Below are 12,076 nucleotides of genomic sequence, written 5' to 3' on the forward strand. Positions count from 1 at the left end.
TTTGCGGTACGCGGGCTTCTCACTGTTGTGGCCTCTCCCGTTGCGGAGCACAGGCTCCGGACACGCAGGCTCAGCGGCCATGGCTCACGGGCCCAGCTGCTCCGCGGCATGTGGGATCTTCCCAGACCGGGGCACAAACCCGTGTCCCCTGCATCGGCAGGCAGACTCCCAACCACTGCGCCACCAGGGAAGCCCTTAAATTAACATTTATTAGTTCACAAAGACTGTAGTGTTTTCCTAAAGTTATCTAGCTAACGTTCTCTCAGTATTCTTTTTAACTCTGAGTCTTGTTCCCTATTTATTTGCTATTTTAAAGGGTTTAATTGTGTTTGAACATAAAATTAGCAGCTTTCACAATCACTGTTTATTATTGGGGCATTTTACTCTTACAGTACTAAATATGCATATATAGTTCAACTGACTAATCGAATTTTAACATATGAAGCATAAAGAGATTTTTCACTTCAAGATTCATCTAGACATTTATAGTGAGTGTTATCTATTAACAATAAATCTAAATAGCATGCCCTGTGCATGTCACCAGAGTTGATGAGCTGACTGAAATACCGGTAACCTATGTAACCATGGCTGTAGCTCAGGTACAAGCTCAAGGGTGCTCTAAATGATGAAGTACACATTCAGCTATTTATGTTACTGAATGAAGTCTGTGTGCCTGATGCACAGTGAGGGCAAACACCACCAAAGTGTTGGAGTTTGGAGCAGACAAAGGTTTATGGCAGGGCCATGCAAGGAGATGGGTGACTCATGCCTTAAAAACCCAGAACTCCACGAAAGCTTTCAGCAAAGCCCTTTTATAGGAAAGGTGAGGGAGGGGCGTCGTTAGTTGTTGCAAACTTCTTGGTGTCAGAATGTTCCTGTAAACCACCATCAAAACAAATGTTATTCTCTGTTCCGACGAGAAAGGGCAAGGTCCCAAGGCTCAACCTTCACCCTCCGAGGTCCAGGTCCTGGCTAAGAGGACGAGGTCCCTGCGGGGGCCGGCTGCCCTGCCCGGGAGCATTCATCCAGCACCCAGGCTGGGTCCTCCCACCAGTGCCCAGGCCTGGCCCACGAGGCAGATCTCAGCTGGTGGTGCCCTCAGGACCAGGTCCCCAGACCCTGCCCAGCCATCACCACTGAGGACGCCGGGCACCCAGGACCCAGCCGGCCCTCAGGCTTTTCATTTACACTGGAGAGAATCATTTGTGTAGGATCATTTGAGATCCTACACAAAATCATTTGTGAAGGAGTACATGTTGTGGCGGACACGAATCAGGCGAATTCACAGCTCACAGTCGCCCTTCTTTGAGAACAGCCCACCACAGAGACGGACCTGAAGAAACGACAGGTGACGTCCTTGCAGCCTAACCCTGACCTCTGGCCACCTCCTAGGGGTAGACAACCGGTCTCAGCTGTATCAATTTTTGAAACTTGAACGGAAAGACTGAAGCTGGTTGAAGCTGTTACCTTAATGGCAGTGTCCATATACTCCAGTTGCTGAGGCCTCCATGGACTGCGACCCATGGAGACTGTCACCGCTATCAGGTCGCAGAGCTGGGTCCTGGGCCCGGCCAGTGGTCGGCCGTGGCGAGGGCTCTGGTGCTCTGTGGGACACAGCCCTCAGCCTGTCCCGGGGCTCCCAGCTCACCCACCGGCCCCTAGGCCAAGGGCCCTGGGGGGCCCCAGGGAGAAGGCCGGGATCCGCCTCTCACCGCACTCTCTGCCGAGAGAGCCCTGCGAGGCTGACGGCTGGCGGAACCTGACCTCTAACTACTGCGCTAACGTCTCACCCTAACAGGCGTGCACTCCACCCTGGTTACAGTTGAACTTCCAAAAGCTGAGGCTGAAGGCCAATTCACAAATTTTGGGCTGAATAGCAAGGTCAAAGCCAAACTTTGGTGACACACAAATACACATCATATGCATGTGTATCCACTGTCCACCTCTATCTGCCTCAATGAAGGGGAACTTGGGGCCCAGGAATCAAAAATGGGAGACTCTGAGGAAGACATTTCCCCAGGTTCCTGTGTGAGGACAGTGGGTTCAGGGTGCCTGGTTTCCCCTGAAGATGACCCAGCCCTGAGTAGCACAGCCGACTCTGAGACAAGTTAGAGGTGGCAGAGACAGGGCCAGAGTAACACTGGAGCACTTGGCTAGCACCAAAGAGGAAAAAGCACCACGTACAAGAATTTTCCCCAAAGCTCTACGAATCATAGAAATTGGTAGAGACTCTGGGCCCAACCCTGACATGACATAGGCCAGAAAACTGAAATCCAGAGAGGGAAGAGATTTGCTGAGGTCACACAGCTGGTGAGCAGTAAAGCTAGAGACTGAGCCATCCTCCCACACAAAGAATAGGAAGAATGGCTACTGGAGGAAGATTGCTTGTCCAGCTGTCCAAGCAAGTTTGGTCAATATCCTCTCTCTCCAGACGATAGGCGCTAAATCAAACTAAAATGTAACTTTGAATATAGAGGCTTGAATTGTGCCGTGTGACTTTGGAACCAGGACTTGGAATCCAGCCTCTAGTCGGGGAAGCCCAGATCCTCACCCAGGTGTACTGCCTCCTGTCAAGGCCACCTGCCTGACCATGTGGGGAGATGATCTCTTTCATTGTTAGTGGGCTCCTAACCATCGATGCTTGAGGGTCATACTTAACCTGCTCAAGGACTGGGCTGTGAGACAAGGACCCTGTACTCTGGGTCCCAATAACTGTTCACTACATGGCCAGTGTCTGCCACCAGAGGGAGGAGCCCAGTTTTTGTTTCTTGTCTAAATCTCACCTGCCCTGACAGGTAGAGGGGGTCCAGCTCTATTTCCTCCTCCCAGAGAAATGAACCTCTCAACACACACTCTGTTCTTTTTCTCCCTCTAAGGCACCCCTTCCTCTGGAGTGCATGAGGCTGTATGCTCCCCTAAGTCAAGTCCCAAACCAACAGATCCCCAGCCTGGATCCTGTCTTTGTTTAGAGTAACTGACACCATGGAGCATATGCAGAAGGAGAGAACCGTGTCCCCGAAAGCCCGCATCCCTGAGATTCACGGTGGTGACAGTGAGAAAACTCACTACTTCAGTTTCATTCAAGCAAAATCCGTACAGTTTCCTTTAAAAATAAAAAAACAAAAAACCAGTAGTTCTATGTAAAAAATTCAAATATCTATGTATCAAAACGGGCATAGGATCAATTAAGAAAATATTTAAATCTCTTTTTTTTTACCAAAGGTTAATATCTTTTTACCAAAGGTTAATATCTTCTACAAAGCAATAGGGAAAAGATGACCACCTAAGAGAAAAAGGACAAAATATCCTTCTTAAAAATAAGAAATGCAAATGGCCAGTATGTATATGGAGGGAAATGGTCACTCAGTAAATATTTTAAAAAGTTAAACAATTACGCTTTAAAAAATTATCAAGTTGATAACAAGCAGTTGGACTGCCTCGGTTGAACCGTCACTGACTAGCTGTGTGACTTTAGGCAAGTTATTTAAATTTATTAAACCTCAGTTTCCTCATCTGTAAAGTGGGCATGGCAATAGTGCTTTCCTCTCGGGATTGTTGTGAGAACTGAGTAAGATAAATGACCAGCACTTGGTACGGTGCTTGGAGGTGACAGCACTTATCAGAGTTAGCTACTAGGATTAGAAATAATGCAATGAGAATGTGCTGCTGGTGGGTGTGTACTCCCATCAGCAAGAGATTTGGCCACAGAGGTTAAGCGCAATCGCTTCTGGGAATTTATCCTAAGGACACAGAGATAGGGATAAGAAGGTCCATAATAGCACTCTTTGGTAAAGAAAATTTTGAAACAAATCATAGTGGTTTAAATAAATTATGATTAATTCATGTGAAGGACTGATACTTTTATGTAATAGATGGTGTGTGTGCATGCACACACATGTGGTGTGTATTTTGCCATGACACACATGGGTTTCCACTCCACTGATGCCATTCCGGTCAATAGTGGCTGGGCATGACTCGGGAATTCTCCATGACTGCTTGCTACAGACCTGACCAGTGCCTGACATATATGAGTGGCCCCTGTGAAAGCAGGCACCCTGCGCCCTAGAACACTCTTGAACTTCATTGGCTCTATCAGGCTCAAGGGAATCCAAAACCCCAAGATCTAACACAGGCCCCTACAGGCTCTGGATTCATGGGGTGAATAGAAACTCAGTGAGGAATCCCCAAACTGCAGAAATACTCATTATGTCCCCTGAGCTCTCACTGACTGGGCTCCACCTTGGCCTGAGGACACGGCTATTGCAGTTGAGCCAGTAAGCACAAGGGAGTCCAAGACACGAGGTCCAGGAGTGCTCCTTTCTTCCTCCTCCTCCCCTCCCCAAGATCCTCTACTTCCTCTACCACTGGGATCTCACACTTTACAGCCTGACCTACAAATAGATTTTGCTGCAAATCCTGTAATTGATCCAGCCAATTAAGTCAGGAAATTCCTCTCTAAATTTAACATGTCCATCAATCTCATCTAAAATGGTAGCACGGATGTGGTGGGCGGAGGCTTTGAGGCTATTTTGATTTAATCCAGCCAAAACTACAGAGGGCTTCCCCCACCTCACAGATTTACTCATTTCTCAGTCAATTCTGGTTTTATTAAACTCAGCAATGTAAGCACCTCATAAAATAATCTTCATCAATACTCCCCTGCTGGACTCACACATTTCCACTGTGGAAGTGTTGCCGATTAGAGCTGCTAAGGCAATGGGCAGAAATCTCCTGTTGTATTGCCTTTGGTGTACTTGTGTCCTTACTTGTGAATCTGTGATTATCCCTCTTTTCCAACAAGGGTTTAGGGCAACGTGTGTATGTGGAGATTTACTCACAAATGGCAAGTTATCCTCTATTAAAGTCAAACTCTACTGGGGTCATCTCCCCCACCCTGAGAAGACCATCTGTCACCCCAGTGCATTGCTCTAATTGACCAGACCGGGCCAAGAGGAGCCCACACACATATGCACGAAGACGACGTTACATGTGGAGACTGGATATCATCTTTAATAATGCCACAGCCCAACATCCTTTTTGTTGCGGCGGTAGATTGCGATCGTGTGTGTACATGTGTGCGTTCCTGAACAGAGGAGGGCCCAGCAGAGACTCCCACGCGGGTCTCAGCCAACAGCTCTGTTGAGCAGCAACTGGAGAGCCGTCTCCACTGGCCTCCCGCCTCCCTTCCTCCTGGGTCACCTTTCGTGCACTCTGATTGAAAGGCCGAGGAATGTGCCAGCCCAGATTAAAGGACTTCTCAGCACAGATCAGTCTCCAGCCCCCAGTCCTCACTGCCTCTGACCAGAGGGATGTCGCTGGGTAAAGCACAGACTGCTAGGCAAAGGTGGACAACCTATTCCAGCCTTGGTCCCCATGTCACACTGGGGCAGCACCACAATGACCCAGCCCTGGGCAGAGAATCCAGAACTACTGGGGTCATTTGACTAGTTTCTTTCAGAGATAATCAGGATGTAGCCCAGGCCCTTCCTGGGGCCAGCCAAAGAGGGGCAGACTCAGCCCCTGATAGCTACAAGGGCTGTCATTTCCAACCCAAACCTAAAAGCCTGCCCTCCTGCCATCTCCACTCTCCAGTTCCCTCACACGCCTAGTAGGTCCACAGCCCACACATGGCAGGAGAGATCAGCATGACGGTGGGTTCCAAGGAGGCCATGAGAGACCCGGGCTGAGCTGGAACTGCAGCCGTGTGCCAGCCTGAAGCCAGCCCTCTCCCCCATGGTCACCGCCAGCCAGAGCTCTTTGAAGCCAGATGCGACCCCACAAGGCAAGGCAGCAAGTTCTCGGCCTAGTGCAGAGGGAGAAAACCAAACTGGCTCCACCGTCCCACCTCCACCTGCTCTGTGCCTTAGGAAGGCAAGGAGCCCAAGTCCCCAGGACAGTGGCATCAGCTGTTGGGGAAGCACCGTTGTCCAGGTGAGGCCTCAGGCCGGAAGCTGTGTTTGTTCAGTGGACTCGGGTAGTAGGTGGTCGTGTACACATTGGTCTGCTGCAATGGGTAGAAGTTGGCTCTGTCATCGGGGATCAGGTTATTCTTATTCAGGGTCTGTGGGAGAAGGAAAGAACAAGAGAGGAAGGGGTGAAGGGAGAGATGGGGAAAGAGGACAGGCCAGAGCAAGGAAATCAGGAGCCAGTCAATGAGAGAACGTCTGGCTGCTGACACAGTGTTCTGCTCACCACGCCACTGCTCTCTCGCGAGTGCCAGCCTAGTTATGTCCTGCGTAGGGCCAGGACCACTGCACCCTTCACCCTGCCCTCTGCTTCTCCGAGAGGACTCCCACCTTGAATTCCATGGGTGTGTACTTCTCATTCTTAGGGGCACCCCCGCCCTTGTAATGCAGGTGGTTGGGGGTGGCGGGATGGACGAGCGTGGACTCCTGGGACTGGTGCCGGCAGTGCTGGCAGTACAGGTACACCGCCAAGGTCAGCAGCCCAGAGCCTACGAAGCAGGAGATGCCTGTGGCCACCAGGTGGAGGAGACTGAACCCTGGGAGAGGGAAGAGACAAGAGGTAAGGAAAGGGCCACTGTGAAGACCCCCAACTGCCCCCCAATAGGAGGCTCTGAGACATAAAGGGAAGGGCTTTGAAGCCAGAGTCATCAGAAACAGGAAGGCTGCGTGGCCTGTCACCAGGGGCCTGTCTCACAGGACCACCTGTGGCTTGGGTCGGAGGAGGCAGCCAGTGGTGTGGAGTTGGGTGACTCTTCTTGAATACAGACTTGACCACCACTTCTTAGCTGAGGGGCATGGATGGAATTGCCCAGACTCTCCTACACGTGGTCTAAAGCAGTGCGGGACCTCAAAGGTTTGTGGGTCTGGAGTGAGAAGTGGAGAGACTCCAGGTTTCGGAGTAGGTGGGTCTCCTCCTTGGGAAGGGCGGGGGGCAGGGCGTGGGTCACCATGAGGTGGGGCAGGTTCCTTTTACCTCCACAGCCAGTGGCCTCATCCACACTGGAGGCAGGCAGGATCACTACAGGAAGACAAGCAAGAGTGGGTGTAAGAGGCAGGGAGGAGAGGACTTGAGTCCCTCCAGGGTGGTGTGTGTCGGTGTGTGTCTCGGAGGACCCCTGGGTCAGCGCTGACCTGTGGGACTGCACCTGGGGACCTTCATTTCCCTTGGTCTCCCCCCAGGCCCCACCTCTAAGAAAGGGAGGCCCATCCATCAAACGAGGAAGTGCAAAGGCCCAAAGTGTGTGAACCTCCCATCCCGGCATTTCATCCTGCACCCCGCAGGATACTTCAGAAGGGGAAGGAAGCTGGGGGCTCAGGGCAGGAAGGGTTGGTGTGAAGGTGCTGGCTCGAAGACCTACCGGGCATCTCCCGGTAGGGGCAGGGGCGGCTCTGGCTGCTGTTTCCAGCACAAGTGCTGGGCCCGGGGACCAGCTCCTCGCAGTACCGGCCACGGCTTTGGACTCCATCCTCCGTGCATGGACTCCACTCAGACCATGGCGACCAGCCTTCTGTGTGTTGTGGGTTGGGATGAGGTTAACCACCCAGACCCCCTTAGTGGGGATGCGCAGACTCCGCATTGCTCCCCAGGCCCTGCCAGATGCACTTAGTACCTGGGCAGGCCTGTGTGGCACACAGCGCCTCCTCCGTGTGCAGCCCGAGACAGATGTCCTCGCCCGGAGAGGGGGCGGGGCTGCTGCAGGAACGGGTGCGTTGATAGTGGCCGCCACCGCAGGAGGCTGAGCATGGGGACCAAGAGGTCCAGCAGGACCAGGCACCCCGCACTGCAAGGCGATGGGGTGGATGAAGAGGGGCTGCAGGTGCAGGCATGGCCCAAGACAGTCTTCTACCCCAACCCAGGCTAGGCCTCTCAGGGCCACACTGCCCTCAACATCCGCCCTGCCCCAGCCCTACAGTCCACTGTTAGGGCGTCCCCCTCCCCTCAGGGGTGGCAGAAGAAATGCAGGCTGCAGAGGGGACACCGAAAACCAACTCCGCCTCAAATCAAGCTCCTTGTCTAGCTAACCCATTAAAGGAGACAAAACAGCGACACGGAGGGTGAGGAAATGCCCTGGTCCCTGGGAGTAGCTGCCGTGTCCATGTTCAGGGCAGAAAATTGCTCTGGGGGCCGGCCCTGTACAAAGTTGGCAGGGAGGAGAGGTCTCCAAGCAGGAGTTAGTTGTAGCCTGGGGAGGCCTGGGAGTCTCCCCGATGGGGGTTCCCTGGGCGAGGGTTTCCCTGGGCCAAGATTCCTTAGTGGAGGGCTACCTGGACAAGCTTGGGGGTTGCAGTCCTGGTACTCGGCAGCGTCACCCACGCACGGCAGGCCCCCGTTGCGGGGCTCCGGGTTTGTGCATGTTCTCTTGCGGACGCGGAAGCCCAGCTCACAGTCTCGGGAGCAGGAGGTCCACGGGCCCCAGGCGGCCCAGCCCCCGCTCACCGTGTGCGGGGAGGTGCCCCCGCTGCGCAGGAGCTCCTCCACCAAGGCTGGGGGGATACAGGGGGGCTGGCCTCAGCCACAGAGGGCTCCCACGGCAGCCCAAAGGCCTCCCGCCTTCTTCCAAACCGCACATCCTCTCCCTGCCCCCTCCTCCCCCAGCTCTCACTCCCGGCCCCGCCCCATCGCTCTGGGCCTGGGAGGGAGGGCGGCGGGTGGGGAGACGCAGAGCTGTACCGTCCGTGTCGCAGGCTCCAGAGCCGTCCGCGGGGCAGGTTCGGGTCTCCGTCCTCCTCCGGCCAAACTGCAGCCCGTGGGGGTCGGCCAGCGGCGCGCGGCACGTGAAGCGGAAGCGCTGCTCCTGCCGCGCCCCGCCCTGGGTCACGTTCACCGGTAGCCAGGGCGTCCACGGCGTGTTGCGCCGCACTTCGGGGCAGCCTTCATGGTTGCAAGTCTTGAACTCCTTCGGGATGAGGACTGGTGCTGTTGCACAGTCTCGCAGCCCCAGGCCTGTCCCGTGCTCCGCCCCCCGCCCCTTCTCTGCACTCCGCTTGGCTCGAGGTCCAGGCATCCCGCGCCCGCCCCCGGCCCGGCCCTCACCACGCCGCAGCCCGGGCAGGAGTTGCCATTCTCACAGGCCCGACGCCGCGATTGCACACCGATCCCACAGTGGCTGCTGCACTTGCTCCAGGAGCCCCAGGATGCCCAGAAGATGGGCACCGGGCAAGGCGTGTTTTCGTTACAGAACCTGACGGGGAGAGGGGGAGGAGTCGTTACTCTAGGGAACGGGCACCCCTTTCCCTATGAGAGGTCACTGAGATTGCGAGACTGGGAAAACAGGGTCCACTGGACCACCTGGAGAATCCAGGCCACCTTCTAGGGGGCCCGGGAAGTCGGCGACCTCGGGGCTGGCTTGTCGCAGAAACCAATAGCCACGCCCTAGCTCACCGTTCCTCCCGGCTCTTGCCCACGCAGATGCGGCCCCCGTGGCGCGGAGCAGGGTTGCTGCAACTTCGCTGGCGGACCTGGAATCCAATCCCACAAGAGGTGCTGCATAGGGCCCACGATGACCACGGTGTCCACGCCCCGTTCCTGGTGGGGCCGGAGGGGATAGAGACAAATGACCCTCTGAGCTCTAGCTTCTCAGATCTAATCACATCTGCATAGATGGATTTTGTATTGTTGCCAGGAAGTGCCATTGACAGGAGATAGTTCCTAACCAGGCCTTCTCAGGAATGACTTATTCATTCATTTGTTCACTCCTCAAACATGCTTTGAGAGCCTTCTTCCATATATCAGGCTGTGCTTAGGTTAGAGCACAAAGATATACCCACATGGCCTCTACTTGCAGGGGAAAAGGACATATTCTCTAGAGAAGGCCTTTGCCATCTGCAACCTTTGTTTCAGCCTTGTTGGTTGGCAGACCCTGGTATTCAAACCCATGCTCTCTCCCCCGTTCTACTACTGCACATGCTTTGCTCCAACCTCAAGACACCACCCACTCTTGTCTCCTTTGCCCCTAATTTTCAAATTTTGGCACTACCAATTACTGGCTGTTTAAGGCTGGGCAAGTTACCGAAACCTTCTGTGTCTCATCATACTCTTATCTTTAAAGTAAGGATAATGATTGTATTCCTACCCCATGAGGTTGTGATGGTTAAATTAATAAATGTAGTGTATATAAAATTATTTTAAGAGGGTCAAGAATTATGGGTTATTTATTTTAATCACTTTAGGGAGTCCTCAGGTAGTAGGCAGTGTGCAAGCTCTCTCTCTCTCTCTTTCTCTCTCTCTCTAAATATATATATAATATGATCTCATTTAACCCTCCCAACAACCTTCAGGGTGGGCACTATAACCCTCATTTAAAGAAGCTCAGAGTGGTTAAGTAGCTACCACCATCCCATGCTGTCCCTCCTGTTTGGGACTGCAAGGCTTATTGAGGATATGATCTGGCTAGGGATAACTCCCACACCTCTTTGTATGAAGAGCACCGCAAGGCAGAAAGTTCTCTCCCACTGGAGTGGAAACTCTCCCAGGGCTCATGTTTCCTGCCTCAGACATCAGCCACCTGTCCAGTGCCCTGCACAGCCCTGAAGTGTTTTCTGTCCCTTAGTGCAAACAGCTGGCTGGGGATGCCCCATTCCATCCATCCCCCCTCCCCCATTCCAAGGCCACCGCCAGCAAGCCCTGCGTCCTCACATACCTGGAACAGTTGGCAACGTGGATGGCTGGGCCCAGGCAGTCACAGCCCCCACAGCGGGGTCGGGGGGAGTCACAGGCCCGGGCCCGACACAGGCAAGAACCTGAGTTGTCCCCATCTAAGTGCTCACACGGTTGCCATGGTGACCATGGGCCGAAGCCCCCATCCTGAGTCACATTTCGCACCTGAAGACACACACCAGGAGCAGGACCCTGTCACACAAGGCAGGGGCAGGGAAGGTACAAGGTCCCAGGGCTGTGGGGACACTGATGGAGAGTCATGGCCTGAATTCGGGGGAAGAGGTCCCTGGTGGGGGTTACAAAAGGGTTCTCACAGGACATGCTGTGATGTTCTGGGTCCAGAGGCTCATGTTGGAGCTGTCCTCAAGTGTGCTGCAACGTTGCTGCTTCCCGTCCCAGCCGCAGTACGGGTCCCGTGCCCCCAGGCATGCCCTGCCAGACAGAGGTCCAGAGACTCAAGCCCACTGGACTCCCACCATCACCTGCATCCCAAGAATACACCTGGACACTCTCCTCTGGGCACTTCTTTCATTCAGTTGTCCTCCACAATAATAACGAAGTTCACTGAGTACTTACTGTGTGCCAGGCATCGTTTTAAGCACTTTAGAAGCATGAATTAACTCAATACAACAACTCCATGAGGAAGGTACTGTTATTATCTTCACGTTACATGGGGGAAACCCAGAGCCGACCATGGACTCACACTATGGTGCTCCAGAACCCACACACTTAGCCAAGAGATTACTGCCTTCCCTGAGTCTGGGTGCCCCACAGTCCTCATCTAGGGCCACAGATGAAGATGCGGTGAACAGAAATCCAAAGAGGTAGTTCCTCCCTGCTAGACACTATGATTATAGTGATGGAAAGGACCTTACAGATGATCTGGCCCAGTGGTTCTCAACCCTGGCTGCACGTTAGAATCACTAAAGGAGCTTCTTTAAAAAAAAAATTCCTTCATTAAGAAAAAAATAGTAGTTATTTATTTATTTGGCTGCGCCGGGTCTTAGTTGCGGCCTGCGGGATCTTTGTTACTGTGTGAGAGATCTCTGTTGCGGAATGTGGGCTCTTAGTTGAGGCATGTGGGATCCAGTTCCCTGTCCAGGGATCGAACCCAGGCCCTCTGCATTGGGAGCGCAGTCTTAACCACTGGACCACCAGGGAAGTCCCTAAAGGATCTTTTTTAAAAATACTGATACATGGGCCCACCCCAGACAAGAATTTCTGGGTGGGTGGGCTGGGGATTTAAAACCTTGAGCGGGGGGGCTTCCCTGGTGGCGCAGTGGTTGAGAATCCGCCTGCCGATGCAGGGGACACGGGTTCGTGCCCCGGTCCGGGAGGATCCCACATGCCGCGGAGCGGCTGGGCCTGTGGGCCATGGCCGCTGAGCCTGCGCGTCCGGAGCCTGTGCTCCGTGACGGGAGGGGCCACGGCAGTGAGAGGCCCGCGTACCACA

General features: G+C 53.8%; 1 protein-coding gene across 4 annotated transcripts in view; it reads right to left on the reverse strand.

Annotated features, from left to right (window-relative positions):
• Positions 1-4,988: 4,988 nt before the first annotated feature.
• The window catches only part of SEMA5B (semaphorin 5B), a 125,924-nt gene continuing 118,836 nt past the window's right edge, over positions 4,989-12,076 (reverse strand). For 2 of the 4 annotated variants that reach the window (XM_024756518.1, XM_024756520.1), the window contains exons 12-22: positions 10,938-11,055; positions 10,607-10,788; positions 9,349-9,492; positions 9,001-9,148; positions 8,638-8,863; positions 8,232-8,450; positions 7,577-7,747; positions 7,325-7,474; positions 6,940-6,984; positions 6,297-6,502; positions 4,989-6,061 (exon numbers count right to left, since the gene is read on the reverse strand). In XM_024756518.1, the coding sequence (XP_024612286.1) occupies positions 5,903-6,061; positions 6,297-6,502; positions 6,940-6,984; positions 7,325-7,474; positions 7,577-7,747; positions 8,232-8,450; positions 8,638-8,863; positions 9,001-9,148; positions 9,349-9,492; positions 10,607-10,788; positions 10,938-11,055 (1,768 nt within the window). In that variant the 3' untranslated portion in view covers positions 4,989-5,902. Of the gene's footprint in view, positions 6,062-6,296; positions 6,503-6,939; positions 6,985-7,324; positions 7,475-7,576; positions 7,748-8,231; positions 8,451-8,637; positions 8,864-9,000; positions 9,149-9,348; positions 9,493-10,606; positions 10,816-10,937; positions 11,056-12,076 lie in introns of all 4 variants that reach the window. The other 2 variants (XM_024756517.1, XM_024756519.1) reach the window with 1 other exon arrangement.

The sequence above is a fragment of the Neophocaena asiaeorientalis genome, unplaced genomic scaffold (assembly GCF_003031525.2).
Source record: "Neophocaena asiaeorientalis asiaeorientalis breed wild unplaced genomic scaffold, Neophocaena_asiaeorientalis_V1.1 scaffold22, whole genome shotgun sequence".
NCBI lineage: Eukaryota > Metazoa > Chordata > Mammalia > Artiodactyla > Phocoenidae > Neophocaena > Neophocaena asiaeorientalis.